Below are 24881 nucleotides of genomic sequence, written 5' to 3' on the forward strand. Positions count from 1 at the left end.
CCATTATCTCGAGTTATTTTATGCTGCACAAAATAAAAATGCAAAAATGAAAAACATAGAGTAACTTGTAGCCTTTTGTTCTTGTTGGTGTCGGTTTCACCAGTGCTGCTGGAGCTGGCCTGCTGATGCTCAGATGCAGAGCAGGTGTGGGTGGTGCCACACACACACACACACACACACACACACACACACACACACACACACACACACACTCCCCACTCCCTGCTGAGAGGGTTCACACAGTTGTAATTGCACTCCTGCCAGAGCTATAGGAAATGGGGTGGCTGCGGGCAGAATCAGAGGAGAGCCTCGCAGCAGGTGGCAGGGAGCTGAGCTCAGAAGGGAGCTTGAAATCAGCCAACCAAAGGCCACTGTGGAGCCTAATTACACAATGAACATGAATAATGATGAATCTGTGCTCTGGTGGTGCTTTGTCCGAAATATGCAGCACTCATCGCCCAATCAGCTCAAGTCTGTAGCAATAGTGGTGCCTTACCACTGTTTGTAGATCTCTCACAATGACGGATGGCCTATAGCATGGACCACATACAGACTCTATGGCTGAAATAGCTATAGTTTGTACACGTGTGGGCATTTCATTGTGTAGCAAATGTGCAGTTTAATTTGCAGTTTTTGTATGAGAGCAGGGAGTCTTTTTTTTTATCACTGATTACTGTGACATAAGTCCCCCATAGAGCTGCACAACCATGCACACATACACAGAAGTCTACCTTTGAACTGAGCTTTTGACAGGTTGCATTTCTCCTGGTTTCCTCTTGTTGTTCAATCAGGAATAATGATGAAATGCAAATGGAGCTCCCCTGAGAGCACAGCCTCCCATGCACACTCCTGAAGAAGAATATTCTGTAGGTGTGGAGGAAAAAAAAACGAAACTGTAATTGTTTTTATGAAGATAAATGAGGAAAGAGGCTGTGATTGAAGCCGCAGGAGTTTGAGGAGCTGTCCAGATGCTGAAGGAGCAACAAACAGCCTTCCAGTGAGAAATAAAAGCTGGTATCTCTGAAGGGACCCGTGTCCTTTTAACACTTGTCTTTGAACATTTTACTTTGGGTTTAATTTTCAAGCAGGGGTTTAATTTTTAGAACAGCCAAACAACCGATACATATATATACATACATATATATATGTATGTATATATATAAATATTTATATACACTATAGAATTCGAGGCTATTTGCGCCCTCCGGTGCTTATTTATTTTCTGTAACTCGATTTAAAAAGCAATCTGGACCAGAATAAAAGGCGTCCGCCACCTATCTACAGCTCGAATCTGCAACGAGTGAGAGTGTAGTCGCAGCCCCGCGTGTAGGAGAATGCAGACGGGAGGGGAGGAGTTCACGTCTTTTACTTTTCAAAGCTCCTCTGGCAGAAGAGCTCAGTCTTTGCCTGGAAAACCGCGGAGTTTGGCGCTGAGGCGTCCCGGGCACGTGACCCCCCCCCCCCCCCACCCCTCCTTCAGCCAGATTAATCGCTTCACCGCTGCAGCCCCCGATTAAACTTTCCATGCTGTTGCCCGTCCGACGGACAGCACTTTGGAGGTTTGTGTGGACCGTGTTCTCTCCCGCTCGCTCGCCCGTCCGCCGCGCTCCGGCTCTCCACCCTCGGCTCTCCAGGTTCAAAGGGGCTCAGGCGGCCAGTGGAGCTGGCCCGGGTCTCCAGCACGCATGGAGGGAGACGTTATGGACAAAGTGGAGGCCACGGCAACGGTCCGCGACTTCGACCCCATCAGCGGAAGCATCCCGGCCACCAAAGTGGAGATAACCGTGTCCTGCAGGTGAGTCCATCGGGGTGCTGATGCTGCCCCGTCTGCGTCAGGTTTGGGAAGCTTAGCGCGTCTTTTGGCTACATTTTTTTGTGAGAAGCACTTAAATTGGTAATTTTTTCATTTTATTTTCATTTTTAAGGCGTCATTTACCTTTTTGATGTTTTTACTTTGTTATTTATTGTTTTTTTTAATAACCCTGCTTAATATTTCCCCATTAAAAAGAAGTATAAACATGCTAAACAACAAAAAACTTTCCAGCCCACCAATAAACCCACAAGCAAAAATTATTTTTAAGCAGTTAAAAAAATATATCATTAGAAATTCACCCAGCGACTAATTAGAACTGCAGTGATGTCCTCCCCCGGTTACAGTGAGCAAAAGATGCTGTGATAGAAACCAGAGCGATGCAAACTTTACGCATATTCCGCCCTAAGATTTGCACTTTGGTGTCTTATTTCCATAAATCAGGTCGGGTACGACGCTGTGTGCTGTGCACGCGCCCAGTCGCGTGCCTCGGGAGATGCCGAGCGACGTGGAGTTATTATTGGCGTGCCCGAGAGGTTTCCCCTGAGGCAGCGTGTCATGTGTCAGCCTCTGCAACTGCTTGTCAGGCTCCCCCGAAACGACTGTAGTTTGTCACCGAGACGTAAAGATGAACACTAAACAGTTTTTTCCTCCCAGCAGCCTTCAGCTGAATCCCAAAGTAGATGCAGCGGGAAAAATACCACGGATGTGACAGGAGCCTGCTCGACTGGGTAGGGTGGGGCAGCGCTGGTTGCAGGTATACGCACAGTATGTACAGTATGATGCTGAGACATATGAGAGCCTAAGCGTGCAGGAGGTGCAATTTCAATGAGAGCTGCTCATAAAATGTGATGTGAATCTGTGTTTCAATGGCCTCCCTCCAGCTCTCATGTTGCCCTGTTTCACAGTATTTAGCTCTTTTCACCTCCCGGCTACATGCATCGTTATGTGCATGTAAATGAAGTAAATAAAACCACAAGGGAGAGATTTATCAGCCAAACACCCCGCTGCCATTGTTTTCTTCCCTCGTCTGCAATATTTACTCAGTGAGTTGCCCGGAAGGAGAATTGACTGTCGATCTTGTTTAAAACTGTGATTTTTAATTTTAAATAAGCTTTGTAATCTTACCTTTGCGAGTTCAACAAACAGCTTAACAAAACCAACAAAGCCGTTAGCATGTAGCTGACCTTTTGTGACATTCTGGATATTAATTAGCCAGATTTCAAAAACGTGTCAGCTGACCTTTATTGGGCGGACAGGTGAGGAGATGATGATTGATTTTTGTTTGAGGATGATGAGCCGCATGAAGCCCCGTGGGAGCATTCTGCTGTAGCCCTTGTTTATGCAACAAAAATAGTCAACTGTGTAAAATTGTGGTAAATTCGAGTGTGTGGGAAGATTGCGTTTGAGGCAGACATGGAGCTTAGGGTGGGTTTTATCCAGTGTGGGGCGTTTGGTACGAGTAGCAGCTGGACTTGTGTTGCTTCCCTCTTGGAGCACGCTGTTGTTTTTTCCCTGCAGACCCCAGGCATCAACCGATGCCTGGGGGCATCGGTTGATGCCCCCAGGCTCTGATCTGCAGCGCCCTTGTCATTAATTTCTCTCCAAACACTAGCTCTTGGACTCAGTTTGATGGAGAAGGAAAATTTATTTCTTTTTTCACTGGGGCCTTGAAGCATCGTCTGCTTTAGGCTTCAGTTGCTGTCTGTTCTTCTTTGTGACTTGCGGGGATTGCTGCAGTCTGACCTCTGACAGCTGCTTCAGTGGACATCTCAAAAGTTGAACTCATGCAGAATACACACCAATGCACGCAGCTATTCTATCCACTTATCAGGAAGTGTATATTTTATCTATCCAGTGCAAGCAAACAGAAACAATTGGTGTTATATGAGGGGAGAAGCCCGGGCTCCACAACTCTGTGTAATTGATTTAGCAAGCCTGAGAGCTCTGAGATTGCAGCGCACATGGAATTGAACTGTGCCGTGCAGCCCTACAGGCATTCTCATAACCCTCTGCCAATATTGCAGCAAGCCCGTCTGACAAACTAGAGGGACTCAGGCAGACAACCGCTTATCAAAACAAGTGCATATCACCGTGATAGCACATTGTTCCCTGTCTATGGCTCTGATTGGCTTTGCTCACAGGTCAACCAGTGAGCCATACCCCGAGCATCTGCTTCTTAGCTGCGAGGACTGCACTCTAACTCAGTGATAAGATGGCTCTTCAAACTCAAGTAGCCTCTTTTCCTACATCTGCCTTTTATCAAACACAGTCAAGTGAATACATTTTACTGGATTAGGACCAGTTGTCCCCTGGTGTTTTTTACAAGTTGACCCCTCCAAGTCTTATGTGGCAGTAATAAATGTGTTGATTAGCTAATATTAAAGCAGCTCTGGTGAATGTTTTTTAAGTTGTTCGTGTGGTTTGCTTTAATTATGAGCAAAGGAGTAAATGTGAATCCTCGTGGACTGCAGAATGTGCCCTCTCTATATCTCAGCTTAGCAGGCTGTCTCAGAGTTTCCATGTACAATGACTTTAGGGAAACTGGGGCTTTAACTTTGTGGTTCCACTTTTAGGAATGAATGCTGGAAGAAATTTGCACACAGACAAAAAAAGCAAATAAAATCCCCCCCCCCTTCCGAAGAGCCGCTAAAGGCTTGACACGCTGAACTTTATTTAAGGAAGATTTTTTACCCCCAGTTTCTCGTTTGCTCATCAGAATGTGCATATAAATCCAGTAATGATTTGTAAATGTTGTGTTTACCCTTTACGCTTATGTGACCGTAACAAGGGAGGGGAATCATTCTGATAAGCTCGACAAGCCTGACAAAGGTTTACAACCCTTATCAGAACACAGCGACGGAGGGGTGGTGGTGGGGATCCTGCTTCTGAATGATTACTTTTTTGGCATCGCATTTTTTTATATAGTTAGAAATGACTGAATAATAAAACTATTTTGTTAAAACAAAAAAAATATGCACTTGTGATTTACTGCGCACTGTTCACATGCGTGTGTTTTCAAGGCGGGATATGGAAACAGCAAGGATGCTAGAGTGGTATCAAGGTCATTTTTTAAAATACTTAATCAAAAGTTTCTTGCTATAAACTGAACATTTGGCTTCGTTTGTTATGCTTATATGAAAGCAAGTTGTGTAACAAAGTTGCACGAATGAGGGCTTTCATGTGGCTGTTTCAGAGGTGTAAACTCCTTTTTCTGATTGTTTTAGCACAATAGACCAATGGCACCAGCAAGCAGAAGGACAAATGTTTATTATTTATTTCCTTGCCATTTGCCAACATAGGCCAATTCTAGAAATTTACTGCTCCTCTTCGGCTTGTCAAAGCACACCCAGGTAGGTGATTACAAGTAAAACTGGGTGACAGAGCTGCCTTCCCTTTCCACTGTGCTCCACCTCCCACCTGACAGCTTGAACACAAACTTTATCAGCCCCCTTCACCTATTTCACAAAGACAAAGACACTACAAGCTCGTCCATCCCCTTCTGTTCCCTGCTGTTGCTTTAGTGCCTCCCTGTAACCATTCATTTGCTGTCATAGATTCGTTAGAGTAGCAATGCCTTCAATCGATGCATTCCATAGCTGGAGGGAGGGGGGGTAACTCATCCGTGCCACTCATCACCCGAGGGATTCATTACCTGTTGAAACACACAGGGACCACATGACTTCCAGCAGTCTTGCGGCAAACCTGTGCAGGAGGGGTTCCCCTGGCGCACAGGGCCACTGATTGCTGTCCCCGCGAGGTCAGTCTGAAGACTTGAGGCTTGTCTCTGGATCTGGTCTCTTCCCGAGACAATCATTGCGGCAGAGGGGAAGGCGTAATGAAATCATCAGGACGATTAGGATGTTTGGTGTCACTGCTCGATGCAGCAAGAGCTACTGCTCGAGCAGAGCAATTTGGACTCGAGCTGTGTAACCAACCGTTTGTTTATTTGAATGTGTTGGCATGGTGTGTAACTTCGCTGCTGTTGTTATGTTAATAGCTCTTATAGCTGCTACTCTCACTCAGTCTTGGATACCCATTTAGTAAAAGCTGTGACCTGGTTTTTCTGGTTGAAAAATGCTTTTGTTTTGCTCTGGCAGGCAGCAAGTTTGAACTGAACCAGTTTGCATTGTGTAAGAACATAAAATATTAATAAAAGATCTCTCTGAGTAAGAGAGAAATTTCAATTTGCAGTGTTTTCCTTGTGCTTTTCATATTGTGATCTGGGTTAAGACTGACCTGAGGCAAGCTTGCAGCTTTTATCTCACTGGATGGCTTGTGTTTGTGGATGATGTGTCACATCTGTTTTGGTGATCAAGGCTAAACGACACCAGGGTGCCAAGAGGAGGCAGATTTTAATTTTTTTTTTTACTCCCCATTTTTGTGGATGTTACATTGCAGCAGACGAGTCTCACAGGCCGATGAAGCGGATAATTATGCATGAACCCCTGACATAGTGAAAATGAATTTGGATCCCAGACACTTGGCTTGTGGTGGTGTCGGTGTTATTAATATATTCTCATTTGGGATGTATGACAGCAGAGGGGGATCCCATGGAAGCGCAACTGCAGTGCCATGCCAGAGGTTTATAACACTCTGCATGTTGCCTGCCTCATGTGAAAGTGTTGATTGGAATGACAGGGGAAGTCAAGAGTGTGTTGTAGCAATAAGAGATCAAAGCAGTCCCCAGTGGCTCAGAAATATCAAGCTGCTTTTGTCACTATTTTCCGAAAAACTTAAGGGTCAGCAGAGTATGTTGGAGGATTTGTCGTGAGGGCGTATTTGACCTAATATCACAGCGTGTCTGGAAAATGAGAGCTGGTGGCAGATTTGCACAAAGTGTGACAGGTTACTCGGTGAAGATTTCTCCACACTGCGTTGCATATGTTGAAGGTCTTTCACTCGTTGGCAGTCTTAGCTGAAGGGCTAAACGAGCTACTCAGTGTCAGCTTATTGTCGTCTCTGAGGATTTTTTCTGTTTCTGCATTAGAGTGGACATGTTATCCAGTAGCCATAAGGGACATTTCAGCCAACATGTGTGAGAATGTGTGCTTTTGGTAGCTATGCATAATTCTGTGCGTGTTTCTTTTTTTTTAAAATTACAAATATATTTAGTATTCTCTATTGGGAAATGGATTATCAGTCAAATTTTTACACGCTACCAAGCAAATGATTATAAGCTTGTGGAGGAATTCAGTCAAATTTTCACTGAAATGGGTTTTTCTATGTTAGAAGCTTTCAAATGGAGCATGTAAGGTTGTAGTTTTTAAGCAGATTGAGTAAGCTGAACCCAGGTTAAAGCCATAGGAAGTAAAAAGTTCTACAACAAAGTAACAAAAAAATCAATTGTTAAAAGATGTTTAAAATTTCAATTTATAAAGTCTTGAATGCCTTGAAACCTTGGATATGGGCCAGCGCACACATCTCTGATTTGTTTAAATAGATCTGCCGCTGTGCTATTGACTGCTTTTCTTCCCCAGGTGGAGAGGCAACTAATGAATCAGAGTTTAGGTAGAAAGAAAGATTTCGTTGGGAATAAGAATGGGGATCCTGGCTTCCTTCAAGCAACCGGCCACATTTATGAACAGTGATGTCATAAAAACAGGAATAAGTGTGGATTGGATGAAAAAGTTGACTTACAGAGATGAGACTGTTAAAATAATGAAAGGTTTGCTATACAGGGTCGAGCCCATCAGGGCTTTTCTTCTATTTCTTTGCCTTCTTTCGTTGCTCTTTTTAGCAGTCAACACAGCGAATCATCTCCCTCCATCTCACCCATTTCACTAGTATCCTCTTGTCACACCAACCATCTGTGTCCTCCTTCACTACACACATGAATCTCTTCAGAGGTTTTCCTCTTTTCCTCCTGCCCAGCAGCTTCATATTCAACACCCTTTGCTCAGTATATCCGCTATCCCTCTTGTGCTGATGTCCAAAGTACCCATCTCAGCTTCGTCTCTTCAGCTTTGTCTTCAAGCTGCTCAACCTGAGCTGTCCCTCTGATGTACTCACTTCTATTCCTGTCCATTCTGGCCACTCCCAGTAAATAAATCTTGAAGTCTGTAGCGCGACCTTTTGTCTTTTTGTTAGGGCCATATACAGTATTAGCAGTTTGCTGAACTATCAGCATAAACATTTACAACAGCTGATAAATGAAAAATAAAAGTAAGGAACAGTTGGGAGAAACACCCTTCAACCATCTTCCGACTGTTGTCATCGCACAGCGTCCACCAGAGGGCAGTCGGCAACTTAACCATTAGCTGATCCGAGCGCAGTTAGGCAGAGCATAAACAGGCAAATAACTACTCGCAATAAACGTTTTTTGTGTCTGAAAGTAAAAATATATTGTGTGCTGTATCGGTGGGTACTGGTCTTTAAACCCTACGCTGTTCGGGCTCTAATATGGACATGCTTATTACAGCGTTTATCTCATAAAATTAAATAGAGGAAGATATTTGTTGAGAAACATGGAACACTTATTTCCAACCCAGTCAATTAGTGTGTGTTTGAGTGCATAGGCGTGTGTCACAAGTTGGTCTTACGTCTTTCTTTCTCCCGGCATTAGTTAGTGTTTCTTATTTCATGCTCATTACGGTTTACCACCACCCACCTGCTGTGTGTTGCTTTCACCTATTGATGCTCAACATGTGTCCACCACCAATTACGCAGCCACAGTTCTCTATTTCCACACTATAAGGTGCGCTCGCAGCTCTCTGATGCTTCACTAACCTCAATTAGTGATATCATTTCTTTGTAAATGATCATCATCACTTTTCTTTTCACTCCACACTTGGCAGAATGCATGCAGAGTGTCTTCTCTCTGTTTAAATGATCAGTTGCCAAAATATGCATGAGCTGATTCTTTACTGTGCCCAGTGTGGTGCCTAGAGTACAATTCAGAGTGCTTTATATTGCCATTTTGTAGCTGATTTGGATAGTGTATGCCTGCAGCTTGGTGCTTTTTTTGGATTGCCGCAAGTTCACACTAGACTCAGTGCAAAGAGCTTTGCCAAGAGTTATAAGCCCTATAATATCAGTCTGTATTTCCCTCCCCTTCTTGTAAAAGGAATCTTTCTCTGCACAAACCCTGGGCTGTCACAGTATGCAATTAGCAACGTTATTATTCCCAGATCGGACATTAGCAACATGGCAAAAGCCAACCTGATACAGGGATTTGCAGCGTATGTGCTTTCTCATTTATTACACGAGCAGAAGAGCAGGTTTATGACTGAGATCCTGTCACTGCCTGTGAGATGGCTGCCCAGGGAGTGCTCTGCTGCAGGTACTGTCGACCTGGAGAGATTCGAGGCAGAAACTGAATAATTAAAAAGATGGAGGAAAAGAAGACACCTGGTGCCATCACAGTGAAAGACAGCAGATGTGCGTTTCACTAATAAGGAGACCAGATTGTGTGTCTAATGTAACAGAGGGGAGGTTTTAGAGCTCTCGACAAAAGCAACATTAACCTGTATCGCTGATCGTGACTCCAAATACAGACAAAATGCAGCAAAACAAAGCCACACATACATTTTCATCTGCTGTGTTTTCATTTTTGTTTCTGCTTAAATCTCAGAGAAGGTTCTCCTTTGTATGCATGCTATCTGATGAGCTTTGCTATATGGTATGCTATACATAATTTTTGCGCTATAAAAAATTAATTACCCTTAAGGAAAAGCTGAATATTTCACTGTACATAATGGGATTCCTCTTCTTTGTAGCACTATATACGTTCCCCTTTTTGTTCTTTGACCTTTTGACCCTTTACATCTGCTCAAGGGCATGTTAGACAGGAAATAGTCCCACGGACCCCATGATCCGTAATGGAAAAGGCGAGGTCTGTCAAAAGAGAGAGAGAGCCATGAGGCAGAATAGAAAGTGAAGTGACAGAGAAGACTTGAAATGCAAACCATCCTTCTGTTTGACCTCCCGGCTTTCTCCGCCGTCTCTAATGTATTATGGAGAGTTTTCTTCCTGTAAATCAGTCTTACTTGACTTTCAGGCTCTCATTTGTCATGTCCTCGTAAAAACCAATGAGGCAGCAGCTCATTGGCCAGTTAGATTCAGGACAATTTTAAACCACTTTCCACTGAATTAGATACCATTTCTCCAACTTGCCAATTAGGACTTTGACAACTTTAAGGAAGCAGAGGAGACTTAAGGGACTGGTGACAATAAGGCACTGTGGGCACGGGAATTAAATTCCACATTTCTTAGTTTAATAATCAGCCCCTTGGACCATGGAGTTGCTAAAATATCTCCAGGGATCTGACTGAGAGGGAGCGTTTTCCTAATATATTCTTTTTTAATTAGAGTTCAGCAGCCAGCCATTCTTTAGAGGTCAAATCTCCTTCACACTGGGCATTCAGTGAAACCATTTATCAACTACAGCGCCTTTTGACACATTTATACCAGCAGAGAGAGTTTGCAGATTTGATTTAAGAGCTCGTGCATTTCTGGGCCGATGCTAATTCAGCGTTTACAGAAATTCCTGGTTGTGGTTTATTGTATTTATCAACTGAAGTGTGCATAACCAATAACTATGAGCTTAATTCACTGCCGAATAAACAAACATCACTTTGTGAGGGATGATTAGGCAGAGAAAAGAAAGCTATTAAGATTATATTCTGCTTTTTTCTCCAGCGAAATTGAATTTATTCTTGTTAAACATCTAATAATGCACTGCTGACTCTTACTCCAGGCGCACTAAAATATGAAAAGCTTAAGTAAGAAAGAAGAGATTATTGCAATCAAAGTTTTAATGAAGGTGACGGGATCAAGAGCAATAGAGAAAAAAGGAGAGTTTGCTGTTTTCGTTACATGTTTTTTAAATGAGATGGCCATAGTGATCACAAAAGCGCTGGGATCTGAAAGCAGGCGGATACATGAAATGGTGTGAATGAAAATTAGCTGTATCTAATTACTTTTGTCCTACTTTCAATGAACTTCATCTTCATCAACAAACTATTCCTACATTGGCTTTCGGGATAATGATCTTCTCTTATCCCACTGAGATTTGCAAAGAGAAGGAGTTAACTTTTGAAATAGGCAGCGTTACTTCAGTGAAAGCAGACGGATTATCTGAGATGTTAATACCCGTCCTACGGCACTGATGCGCAAACTCTGGCCATGCGCACATTAAGCTCCTGGATTAATTTGTACAGGCGTATAAATCTGTATACTAATCATTTCTTTCTGGAATAAAAATGTTCTGCAAAAACAAATTAAGGTTTAGCCAGGTAAACGAAGGCTTGTGCTCTACAGGAACATGGAGCAAAACTAAAAGAGGATGTCATGTTTTCTACTCTTGTCTGCTCTGAGAGCAGGGATAAGGTGATGGACAAGCTAATTGTTTGAGGGTAATGGATGCCAGACAGTAACAGGTGGATACAAAGAGGCGGTTAGTCATGGATGGCTTTGTTACTTCCAATGATAATTGCACTGACAATCGTCCAACTGTAGTCAGGTCAGCCCAAGGCTAATACCCAATAACACCGCATCTGTCATTTCCCCACGTTTCCCTGTCACAGAAGATTTTGTATCCAGGAATGGGGAATTACATGTACACGAACGATGCCCTGCTGCTTGGATTCAGTCCTGAACCCTCATCTATATTCATTGAAATTCTGCTGTCCCCTGAAGGGAAGAGGACTTTTCTGAATTGCGATCAAGTTATTTAGCGGCACAAGCTTTTGCACTTTACAGATATGCTAATGAGATCCCTGAAAACATTGGGAACATGTCTTCCATCTAAAATGGTAAATGATGATAGCATTGCTTTATGTTGTAAAGGTGATGCCTACCTTATTAGAATTTGCACAGAGGGAACATATTAAGGGAAAATGTTCAGGGTTTTAGCTTAAAATAAGGATGACATGAATAATATTATTGCTGATTGCGCCTCTTATGTGGATTGAGTCAATAAGCCAATCAGGGTGCGTGGCTGCTTGAAAAGGTGCCAGCTGATGATGATCGGTGTTAGCAAACTGGATAGATCTTTCACGAAAGCGTGAATGCTTTATTTAGAGAGTTTAGCATGTGCAAAATGCTACAGGCCACCAGATAGTGATGGACTCATTCAGTCTAATGATATTGGTTTGAATGGTTAAATAAATTCTCATATGTAGTCTGTTTTGTAGCTTGTTGGTTCCTGGCCCGAGTCACTTGGACACCTTACATTCACTCTGTTGCTGCGACAGAGCTGCTAACCTGTTAATTGCCACACTCTCTCCTCTGCGTTGCCATGTACATATGAGGAAAGCTGGGTGCTGTGCTCTGTGTCAATAAAGGCTGCTCATTGGTTTGTACATGGGTGCTAAAGAGAAGCTGTGATCATGATTATTTTGGTCAGTGCTGAGATCTGGATTATTTAACTTGATTATCTATTAACTTTTAAAACATCAGGCATTATTTGAACTTTGAGCACAAATTGTATTATTCTTGTCACGGTTCTGGGTCGGTTCGACCCAGCATTTTGAGTTTATTATGTTTTGGTTTATTTTTTGAATGATCGTTTTGTTCCTCTTGTGCTTTGTCCATTATTATTAGAATTCTATCTTTCTGTTTATTCGTGGTCAGGATTTATTGTCTCATGTATTGTTTGAGTTCCATGTATTATTTTCTGTCTGCCTCTCTGTGTTGAGTCTGTGTCCTTGAGTAGTGATTCATGTTTCCTGTTTTATTGTGAAAGTCCTTGTCTTATGTTAGTGTGTGCAGCTTTGCTCCCCCTGTCTCGTCAGCCCTGATCTCTCCCAGCTGTGTCTCCCTCCTGTTGCCCATTCCCTCATTACCACCCTGTGTATATAAGCCCTGTGTTTTCCCGTGCTCGGTGTCGTGTCGTACCTTCGGCTTATACCTGTGTGTTTTTGTGTTCAGTACTTTCGTGTACCGTTGCTCAGTTTGCTTTGTTTTCTGCCAGTAAATAAAGCTGAGGGTTTTTTTTGAGTTACTATTCAGTGTTCGAGTCCTGCGTTTGGATCCTCCCCTCCGCCTGCCCGCACACAGAGCCCTGACAATTTTTTGTGTCCGCATCTACTTTTCAGATTACTTGGAGCCAAAATGTTTCCGAGCAGCTGTTTTATCCTCTCCCATTGCTCAAAGACTGTCTTTTTGTCCTTCGGGTTTGAGCTGAGCTAAAAATGCCTGCTCTCCAGGGCTTTTTTTTTATAGGAATGGGTGCAGGCACAATTGTGAAGGGGAAGATGAACAGGATTTCTAAAACGAGACAAAAAGAAGCAAATTATTGTGAAACTTGATTATCTTATTTTAATAATCTTTGAAAGTTAAATCTGTGATTGAGTGTACAATTAAATACATTACCCAGCCATAAATATGCCTAGTTTGAACTGTTTATCTGTTTCTTGAGCTTTTTTTTTATGCCACTTGTTTTTTTGCATCATTTTTAGATTTACAGTTATCTACTAAACTTACACGAATAAAAGAAATCTGACATTTAATGTATGCTATTCTATCTTCAGGTGTTTTAAAAAAATGTTGTTGTTTAATACTCACATTTCTGCATTTTTTTTATTTAAGGATTACATATTCTTAAAAGGATTTGCAGTTTCTGAGCGCACTGTAGAGGCAGGCTGCTTTTATAGGTAGTGTCCATACTTTGAAAGGCACCTCTGCCTGTTACCACTGTCTCTTTCCACTGCACTTTATTGTACTCACATGGAAATGATATCCCACGGGGCGTTGTGGTTTGTGTGAAGTTGAGTATGGTTGTTGAATTACCGTGCAATTATGTTGTAGCTCTTTGCATATGGCATTCAGTGATTTCACAGCATGAAAGAAGAAGCATTTGTGTATTGTGTACAGCTGTTGCCCTGCAGTCTTAACTCATTCACTGCCAGCCATTGGCAGTGAATGAGTTAAACCCATTGACTCATTCACTGCCATTGACGGCTATAGACGTCAATGGCAGTGAATGAGTTAAACGGAAATTGCATATACACACACACATGCAGGACTCTGTTTTCACATTTTGATGTGCAACTCTTTTCTTCTCTTACAGGAATCTGTTGGACCGAGACACTTTCTCCAAATCTGACCCTTGTAAGTTCTCAGCTTTTACGATGATAATTGCAGCTCAGATTTTCCTGCGGGAGATTTTGCTCAGAATATGGTTCGCTGACACCTCGTCTCCATTTACAAAGCTTCACTTTTTATTTTTGCTGAGCTTAACTTTGATTCAGTTTACTGCGCTGTTTCAAAGTGTTCCTTCAATAACTGCATATCATTTGCACAATAATGTGACAACCTTTCCTTGCTGAGAGCTAAAGTACCTTAATGCATGCAGGGTGTAAACGCCAGCCTTTGAATACAAATGGCTATCTTTTGGTGAGACACATGGGGAAACGCCATAAAGTATTTAGTATTTTAGTATTTATTTATTTATTGTCATTGTCAAGAACAATGAAATTGCGTTTGGGGCTTCCATACAACCCAAAAAAAAGAAGAAAATAATAAATACCCCTTAAAACCCAAGTGTACATATTTAACCCAGTGTGACTCCAATGCAATAAGACAATCCTTAGCAATAATGTTCGTAGAAATTCAGACAAAGACCTGAGAAACATGACAAAATACAACAATGCAACCCATTCAATATTATTGTACTGTGAGATATGATATCAGATATGATAGTTATCTATTTAAGAAAGAGGGGGGGGGCAGGAGGGGGAAGAGAATAAAGATATGATGCACCAATGCAGACCAGTTCATTGCTATTAAGAAGTTGGATATGGTTATTGTCCGTGAGAGGGGGGCAGAGAGTTCAGGAGCCTCACAGCCTGTGGATACAGGCTGTTGGCCAGTCTGGATGTTCTGGCCTGTATAGACCTGTACCATAAAGGCATTTTCTTTGATACTCCCTGCAGGATAGAGAATGGAGGGGGAGACATTTAACATAATAGGGAGGAGGTAAAAGCCCTTTGTGTAAATAAGCTACTGGGAAAATAGCGCTGACACCCTGTTTTGTATTCGCCTGAAGCTGAACCTCGGTATATATGACAGGTCATGTGGTATTCACCCGCCCCAGCTTCATTTAAAGTCGCCAGATCTAATGGGAATCAGGAGAATCCCACAATGAAGAAATTGTGTTTTGATTGCATGGGTGTCGCTGTGTTCAGGGGCTCTCTATCTTGATTTTCTTTTTTGATTGTGGACAGCATACCTAGAACCATCAAGCTTGGCAGTTCATTATGTTGTCAGGGCGTGGCAAGATAATTAATCATGAATGTCAGCAAAGAAGGAACAAAACAAACATAATTTGAAGAGGCAGGATTCTTGATTGAGATTGTTTGGTGACGTATTCTTCTGTTTTGCATTTTTCCTCTCTCTTCGCTGCTATCTCATCCTTCTTCATCACTTCTCAGTGGTTGTGTTGTACACCCAGGGCGTAGAGACCAAACAGTGGAGAGAGGTAAGCGACCACGCCGTTTCCCTGTCAACACAGCTCAGTCAGTCCGTCTCTTTTCCGTGACATCTTACTCTGTTTATCCCGCTTACCCCCTCCCCACCCTCCTCTGTCTCAAGGTAAATGCTGTGAGTGCCAATCACTTGCAATTGACTGACCTTGTAAATGCTGGTGCTCTGGTCAGCACTGTGTTAGCTGTGACTGATTAAGGTGGCAGCTACATGTATCATTAAAGATTTTCCTCTGTGTCGCTGTCCCCTCTGGCTTCCCCTCTGATCAAAGCAGACAGAGGTTGCAGTAAGACATTAGGCCCGTCTGGAATTGTTATGTGACACTGTAATCACAAATTAAAGGCATACACTGAAACTGCAACTTAAATTAAATCAATTCTTATTATTTTGATCTAAGGCAGTCGAACTAGTCTCTTTGCTTACACATTGAAATCGATTGGGATTGAACGGTGAGTGGTGTGACTTCAGATTTAAAATGGGAAAGATTTGATACCCCAATAAAAACAAAACATATAGTTTTGTTGAGTTTTTGCTTCCAAAAAGGCAAAAATGTGTTTCAGTTGTACCGCACAGATTGATAACTTGGATTTCAGGATTCACTGGACAAATTAGTAGCTAAACAGTTAAAGTATCACCAAATTTTACTCTTTATTTCATAGAATATAACGGAATAAGCAGCAATGATCTCAGTTTGACTGTCAAACCTAAAGAATAATCTATACCTGTAGCCACTCTGCTTAGCTGCTGTGTGAACCTCAGTATAAATGGCTTTACACTCCACCATTTTTACCTTGCTCTTTTTTAGCTTAGAGAAACTACAAAGAAGAGATGTGAAATGAGTTCAGAGAAAAGGTCAAATGTTTATTTGAATCACAAATTACATCTTTTCACAAGTAGATTGGGAAATGCTCCATCAGCTCTCCATAGTTTGATTATATTGTCTAAAAGTAAAAACAAAAACTGAACTGAGAACAGAGGTAACACAAGCAGACCCAGAAAGATTACCAGCAGATTGGATAATATGAGTAAAATATGAGTACCACAAAGAACAGGTGAGAAATAACACGAGAAACCACCTCAGGGATCAACAAGAATTACCAGAAACAGTGTGGCAAACAGGCCATTTGAAAAAGCACTGTGGGCAAGGAGACAGGGTGATAAACCACCAAAAGCTCTTCCACTGCTCCAAAGCATACCATCGGCCTTTTTTAATAATATTTTTCACTGTATGAATGGCTCGTCCAGGATCATAACCATAAAGCACCTCCACAGGTGCCACGGACAAAATAAATGTAGCATTAGTAAGAATTAGCCATTTGCAGGGTGAAAGATGGAGGAAATTTTCACTACATTCGAAACAGAAAATTGTCGATTCTATGCCCAAGTAGTCCTGTTCACTCGTTTTTTTTACATTCAGGATATGAACTCAAAGAATTCTAAGAAATTACTGGTGGATCGCTAGAAAAATGGTGATGAGATGGCGCATTGCTCCAGACATTTCCTCCACAGAGACATTGACGTTGGTGTTGCATTTTGAAGGAGGGGAAGTCGATATACAAGGTCGTAAAAGAAGTACAAACCTGGGCTCTACGCAGTGGCTGATCACAGTTTGAAGTGGATGTGAATGTCAGATTGTTGATCTCCAAAAGTGACAGATAATGTGTGACACAGACACCCCTTATCTGACCTCAGAGTGGTGCTGGCTTAGGGCGCTTCTGATGGTAGCAGACCATCTGACATGCAGTTTGGACAGATCATAAAGGAAGGCAGAGGAAGGCACTCACATCACTTAGTGATGACAACAACATTATCATCCTTCTGGCAGACAAGGGTCGGTGCACAGTATTGCTAAACCAGAAAGACTATCATGAGAAGATTTTGTCACTACTTAGTGATGAAAATACTTACGAGCCCCTAAAACGAGACCCAGGAAGTGGCTACAGGAAGAGGGTGATAGACTGTCTGAAGCAGTTAGAACAAGACAAGGCTATTGACCGGACCTCATACCACAGGCTGTACCCAGGGGAGTCTACACCAAGTCTGTATGGTTTACCGAAAATACATAAACAGGGTGCACCTTTAAGACCGATCGTCTGCATGATCAACTCGGTAACCTATGTAGCAGTCCCCCGGACCAAGGAAGAAATAGAGAGAGCCTCGACGGGTGCAGTAATTTTTACTTTGAGATTCATTCAGAATCTAACAGTGCGCCAATGCACCGTGAAAACTAAACAGAAACACAAAATACATTTTCTTAGACGCTTATTACAAATATGAACTCAAATAAAGCAGAAAATACAACAAAATATCAATTAAGCAAAGAAATACAACTTAAAACATGTACCTCGCTCCGCATTCCAAGGGCTGCAAATTGTTCGTTTCGCTAGAGTCCGGTATCACGCTGCTTCACGCTTCATTGAGAGCTGCCTACTGGGAAATGTGCGCCACAAAACCGGTCTGAGCTGGAAGTGCAGAGCCCTCTACTGGACACTACGCGTAGCTGTTCAGGCTTAGATCAATAAACAAAACTGGACCTTTACAACCTATAACATCTCCAAGTTTCTGGCTTCGATCCTCAACCCGCTGGTGGGCAGCTCTGAACACCACAACCTTGGATTTTGTTGAGAAGGTGAGAGATGTCATTATGGAGGCATATGAAACCATGGTCTCGTACGACGTTACATCTCTCTTCACTTGCATCCCAGTCACGAAAGCGCTGGAGGTAGTCCGTAAGAGATTACAGGATGACACCAACCTCAGCAACAGGACCACTCTCAGCATCCACCAAGTGTGTTTGCTTTTGGAACTGTGTCTTCATTCCACCTACTTCACATACAAGGGTCAGTTCTACAGGCAGAAACATGGGTGTGCCGTGGGCTCCCCAGTTTCACCCATCGTGGCCAATTTGTACATGGAAGAAGTGGAAAAGAGGACTTTGCTGTCCTACCCTGGAACACCACCAAGCCATTGGTTCAGATATGTGGATGACACCTGGGTGAAAATCAAATCTCAGGACGTACTACATTTCACGGATCACATTAACTCGGTGGACCGACACATCAAATTCACCAGGGAGGATATGAAAAGTGGCAGGTTAGCCTTCTTAGACTGTGAGATTTCCATCAGGAATGGGGGACATCTAAAAGCTGACGTCTACCGTAAACCTACACATACGGATCAGTATCTAAGGTTTGACTCTCATCATCCACTGGAGCACAAACTGGGAGTCATCAGGACGCTACAACACAGAGCGAACACCATCTCCACAGACACAGCGGCCAGGGAGGCAGAAATTGTATTGGTATAGCGCTTTACTCAGGACCCCAAATTGCTTTATACTACATTCAGTCATCCACCCATTCACACACTGGTGACGGCAAGCTACATTGTAGCCACAGCTGCCCTGAGGCGCACTGACAGAGGTGAGGCTGCCGAACACTGGCGCCACCAGTAGGCAAACACGGGGTTAGTATCTTGACCGGGAGGATATTTGGCATGCAGCCAGGAGGCAGCCTGGGATCGAACCACTGACCTTCTGGTTAGTGGCTGACCTGCTCTGCCACCTGAGCTACAGCCACCCAGAAGAACAGCACATCAAGAAGGCCCTGAGTAAATGTGGTTATCCCAGCTGGACTTTTGTCAAAGCTGGAAAGGCACTTAAAGAAAGCTCCAGCCGATCCAGGAGAGAAGGACAACCGCTGCCCAAGCGAAAACATGTAGTGATCCCATATGTGTCAGGAGTATCGGACCAGTTGAGACGCATTTTTTCTAAACACCAGGATGGGCGCGTGAAAAAAGCCCCAAACGCCCCTAACTTGACGCGTGCACATTCGCACCTCTACGCGTGTCCAAGAAAAATCCATCGCGCCCCAAAATATCATATTTTAACGCGCGTGAACCGGAAATGTGGGAGGAAGTTTTGCAAGACCGGTATCTTTGCAAGATGGCAGCTGTCGAGCTAGCGCTTGAAGAGAGAGTCTCCCTTCTCTATTTACTGTGGAGAGCAGAGTAGCGGCGTAAAGGACATCCTTGCCGTACCTGGGTCCATCAGGTCCTCCAGAGGCGTGAGCAGTTTGGTGAGTTTCACCACTTGCTCCAGGAGCTGCGCCTGGATGACGGCCGATTCCAGCGCTATCACCGTCATTCACTCGGCCAGTTTGAGGACCTGCTGTCCCGCGTCGGTCCCAGAATCGCTCGCCTAGACACCGACTACAGGCGCTCAATCCCACCTGCAGAGCGCCTGTCCGTCTGCGTGAGGTTAGTAAAAGTGTTTAATACGTAGTCCTTTATTGACACCTGTGCTAATATATGCTAAACCATCCATTTATACACTGCTAACATGGATGTGCTATGCTAACAGTGAATGCTCTCGGTGTTTACTGAAAGCAAACTGTGGTACAAAGACGACTGTTTATAATATTTCTAGTGATACTCAGAAGGTCTCATCAAGCCCCGATTTAATTCGATTTATGCTGTTATCAGTGTTTGCATGATAACATGGCTGTGGTGTCACATCAATGTATGCGCTCGGTGTTTGCTGATATCAAACTGTAGCATTAGGACCACTGAGTTAACCTTGTAGTGATACTCACTCCTTTTTATTTAGACCTGGTTTAATTCTGGGATAGTTGAATATTTGTATATAATCCCTGCAGCTGTCAGACTCTATAACAGGGGTCACAGCCTTTATTAAAACAGAGTTAGATAAAACTGTGAACAGTTTGATTCATCTCTAGTTACATGGTTCTATCTTGATAAGCTGTCTTATCACAGGTTAATTTTTCAAAAATATTAATGATTTAAGCAAGGAAAGGGCTACATGTCAACATACAACTCTTTATTTCTATTAATGTCTCACTTCATTCCTAACTGATTGACATGTTTAGGAATTATGAGTGATTGGCTCACTGTAGTGGCAAAAGTTGCTACCAATCAAATTATGATATGTTAAAGTTAAAATAAAACAACTGTTTTAGATATTATCTAATATACATTTTGTAATTATCCTTATAATTACAAAATGTTTTATGTAAGATTTAAGTTTTGTGATTTAAATCTGACATCACCAAAGTATTTTGGAATTTGAATAATGTATTTTGTAACTGCAGTACACATAATACTGATTTTGAACAATTTTGTCCAGGTTCCTTGTCACCGCGGACTGCTTCAGCACCAAGCGTTCAGTTACAGAGTCGGTGAGCCAGATCACCCCCCAGGCAGCGACGGCCATCTGGGACTGTCTAGTGGACGACTTCATGGCTGTGCCTTCACCTGGAGACTGGCGGTCCATCACAGAGGGACGTTCCAGGAGCGCTGGAACTTCCCTCTGTGCTGTGCAGCTCTGGATGGGAAGCACGTCCAGACAAAGGCACCCCATATATCATATAGGAGACACACACATTGATATACACTAAATATTTATTTCATTTCTTTTTTGTGGTGCCCAAATTGATGCACCTGCTTGATTTTGTTTAAATAATTATTGCACACTTTTTGTAAATCCAGTAAACTTCTTTTCACTTCTCAAATATCACTGTGTGTGTCTCCTGTATGATATTTAACTGACATTTTTTTTTATTGTAACAACCAACGATTTATACAGGAAAATAATGTCTATTAACAAGGTTGCCCAAACTTCTGCATCCCACTGTATTAGTATATTTTGTCATTAGTATAATATGAAATAAATTCTACATGTGTCAAGTCGTGTGCCAACATTTGCTGTGTAGTAGAACTGAGACATTAGTCATTATAAAAATTTATTTGAAATAATATTAAAATTCTCACACAGAAATACATTAAACATAAATATATAAAATATAAGTATTTACAGAGAGACAGGAATAAAAAGGACCAGCTGCTCTCCAGAGCAGGAACCAGGCTAAGGAGGAAATGCTCCATTGGAGACTGGTGTGGCTCCAGCTCCACCACCGATGGACCGTCCTGGGACCCGTCCCTCATCTGCCTCGGAGCCGTCCTCCCCTGTGGGCCTGTAAAACAGCACAAAACACAAAGAAATGAGAAGGCTGCTACTAGATTTTAATTTCAACCTTGAAAAAAAACAAACAAACCAAAAACAGGATATAATCAGATTGGTTGTAGATATTTAGTAAAGGTGATCACAGGCAATCCCACCGACTAAAAAGGTATCAGTGCTTGCTGTACATATCTGTGGGTGCAGCAGCAGGAGCTCAGGGACTGGGGAGCCAGGAGAAGCAACAGGGGATGCTCTGCTTCAGAATCAGTTGGTTCTATCAATACAGTATTAAATGTTAACAGGTTGAATATAATAATCATAGAGTAGACAGTGGTCCCTCATTTATTGCAGCAGGGGTTCTCAGAATAACTAGCCCCTGGCCACGCACTTTATACACTGTTTTCCACACACACACACATGAACATTGGTCACAGTTCTCACAATTGATTCTCAAAGTACAAACCTTTGTAGATTGCAAAACGTAAAAGTATTAATATGCCGCGGTTTGTCTTCATCCGCCTGCCACTTTCGTGCGCCTTTTTCCCTCGCGGTGCAGGTGTCTATTTCCGAATGAGGCTCATAGTTATGGGTGTTTTTGTGCTGTTTTTTCTATTGGACGTGATGGTTATCAAAACCAAACATGATAAATTTGGCAAGCGCAGGAGATTTGTCAATCAGGCTGCAAAATGCAATGCTGTCCGGTGCAAAAAAAAGAAAATGAAAATTAAGAAAAAAGAGGCAGTGACGGATGAACAGCGGGACCACTGTGTGCTGTTTATTAATAAACAATAAAATATATTCTTAAATGACAACATGCATAAAAGCAGAACAGTATTTGTACGTCAGTGGGAAAATAGCGGTGGCTTGCTAGCTTTTGTGCGGCTTCCCCGGGTCAGTGAAAACTTTAGAGAAAACTTAAGAAAAATGAATGAACTTACCAGGTTGCCCGATCTCTTTACATATCTTCCTCCAAGCTCGGTCCTTTATATTCCTGTCTCGGTCCAGAAAGCAGCTGGTGTCGTACGGCTCCGGGTTGTTTGCTACAGCATTGATTAGCCTTCCTTCTATTGAAGAATAAAGGGCTTTGGCTGGATCTGCCCCTTTGAACTAGGTAACAGCCACGTCACCAGGCTCCTGATTGGTTGTCGCGGCGCGATTTGACGCTGGAGTTCAGATTTTTCCAACTCGAGCGGGGGACGCGAAACGCGTGTATGCACAAAATGCAACACATAAACTCACGCGCGTGGTTTTTTTCGCGCGTGAGTGTAGCGCGTTTCAGGCGTTTTCGCGACGCAAATCTGCTTCCGAATTTTCGCGGGAGCCGCAATCGCGGGTCAGCGCGCCTTTCCATTGACTTTACATGTAAGCCTGACGCTCTGCCTGCCTCTATCGCGTTCGGTGTGAACACACCGTTATACATCAGGGAAACCAAACAACCTGTGGCGAAGCGGATGGCACAACACAGAAGAGCTACCTCGTCAGGTCAGGACTCTGCAGTCTATTTACACCTACAGGCCAGTGGACACTCTTTCAATGATGAGGATGTTCACATCCTGGACAGGGAGGAACGCTGGTTTGAGGGCGGAGTCAAGGAGGCCATTTACGTGAAAAGGGAAAGACCATCTCTGAATCGAGGAGGGGGCCTAAGGGTACATCTTTCGCCATCTTACAATGCTGTGATTGCAGCCATTCCCCAACTCTCTCTCTGTGAATGGTACTCATGGCCATTGATCAGTGGTCTTTGATCAGTGGGTTTTGGTCAGTGGTTGTTGATCAATGGTCATGAGAATCTGCATAATTATGATTAAGGAACTGACCTCCCAGCCCATTGTTCCTTCAGTGGGCTGGTTTCAGTCATTATGCAAATTTCCTGTTTATAAGCTTGAAACCTGCAGTCAGCTGAGACTGAAGACGTCACTTGGATGAGTGACGAAACGTTTCTCCCACAAAACGCCACGTCCAGATGAACAGAATCAACTTTTGGAGATGCTCGTCATCTTCAGCTCTCTCCCTTCTCCCTTCCTTTTTTTGGTACTTCTATGCCGGAGTCTTAATGTTTCTTATGGTTGTGATCGATTGCCAGCCAACCCTTTGACTCTGGAAAAAAGGTTGACTTTCATTCAAAGCCAGCCATGTTGGAAGAATCAGGTCAGGACACAGTCCAAAGTTGCCTTTATAACACCTAAGTGATTTCTCGCTACTTGAAATACTCTTCGATTTAGGCAATGGTGCTGTCTGCACCGTGCATACACTTGTTTGCTGTGAATTCACTGGACAGCTACCTGCTCATGTTGATGCTGTTGAACATCACACAGTTTTCATATTATGCTACAGGCACTTGCAATCTTATTGCCTTTGATACGGTTGCTTCGAACATGGAGACCTGGTCTGCGACTACTGCTGTCTTTAAGGTAGATTTGGTGCATCCAGAAGGCGATAAATACGGAGTTGGTCTGCTATGATTTTGTGATGAAGTTGGCAATCGCATGCAATCTTTTTGTGATAATACCAAGGTTACTCTGGTAAATCAGAAAAAAGCTACTTATTGCTGTCTGTTTAATATATTTTGCCCTTTATATACAAAGAAATTGACATTAAACAAAACCTCACAGATTTGAAACAGAGGTTTAGAAATTCCTCCACTAATAGTGACACAAGCACTCAGCAGCCTTGCTTTTATATACAAATATAACCAGAATACAGTTGAATTGAGTCTCTTATTGTAAAAAAACTTAAAGGTAGCCCTCATTGGCATGGACTGACTCAGACTGATTGCAATGTGTTGGCAGTGTGTTTCCTAATGGCAAGGAGATCGACTTCCTGTTTTTACTCTACTGAGACTGAGCAGTTTGGGAGGAGAAGCAGACTGGAGACTATTTACTGTCAACAGACATGCATTGCAGATTTGCATTGCCAAGTGCATCTCAAAGAGAAGACAAAGAAGTCTAAGAAAGTTTTCTGCAGCCTTAACAACACTTGAGGTTGATGCTTGACAGTTTTTCCTCTTATGTCTCTGAACGAATGTCTGCCGGCCTTGACTCGCAGAAAAGCAAGTCTTTGTACTGGTATCAACGCAGTAATATTCTGTTCCTAAGCCAGAAAGTACTTTTAACATTTTATCATGCAAATATGGATGAGCATCAAGTGTTGCACTCATTCGTGATAAGTCTCCTACAGTTGTCACCTCGGGTTATAGTGCCCCACCTCGAGCGTACAAACTGTGGGTGCAGGCTGAATGCCTCTCCCTGAAGGAGATAGGCCTGTGTCTTCAGCTGCAGATGACAGCTGGCTTTGCGAGCAGCCGAGTCAAGCTGTGCAGAATTGATAAAGCGGAGTGCCTCTTTTGCCCCTCTGTCAGGTAATGTGTTTTTGTTCTCCTGGGAGTAAGTGTGGTTGGTAGCCAGTGTGCCACCAGCCATCTGTAATCCAATTACCCTTCTACGGGACAAGCTTCCCCATCAGCTGCTGATCATTCACACACCTCATCAACAGAAGAACATGAAAGCAGATGTTACACATGCATTGTGTTTTGCTTCCTAAGAAACCAGTGAGCTCTTAACTCACTTTTGGTCACAACATGAATCTGACAATCCATCATTTTCCTGCAGCATGACTTAAAGTCTTAATATCCAACTCCCTCATCAGTTATTACTCCAGGTGCATGAC

General features: G+C 42.9%; 1 protein-coding gene across 1 annotated transcript in view; it reads left to right on the forward strand.

Moving 5' to 3' along the window:
- The first annotated feature begins 1685 nt into the window (after nucleotides 1–1685).
- cpne5a (copine Va) overlaps nucleotides 1686–24881 on the forward strand; it is a 90939-nt gene continuing 67743 nt past the window's right edge. Inside the window, exons 1-3 of the mRNA XM_085345477.1 lie at nucleotides 1686–1795; nucleotides 13824–13864; nucleotides 15187–15233. Of these exons, the coding sequence (XP_085201603.1) occupies nucleotides 1686–1795; nucleotides 13824–13864; nucleotides 15187–15233 (198 nt within the window). The remainder of the gene's footprint in view (nucleotides 1796–13823; nucleotides 13865–15186; nucleotides 15234–24881) is intronic.

The sequence above is a fragment of the Diplotaxodon limnothrissa genome, linkage group LG20 (genome assembly GCF_057381915.1).
Source record: "Diplotaxodon limnothrissa isolate DT_005_m linkage group LG20, D_limnothrissa_male_GT1.1, whole genome shotgun sequence".
In the NCBI taxonomy this organism is placed as follows: domain Eukaryota; kingdom Metazoa; phylum Chordata; class Actinopteri; order Cichliformes; family Cichlidae; genus Diplotaxodon; species Diplotaxodon limnothrissa.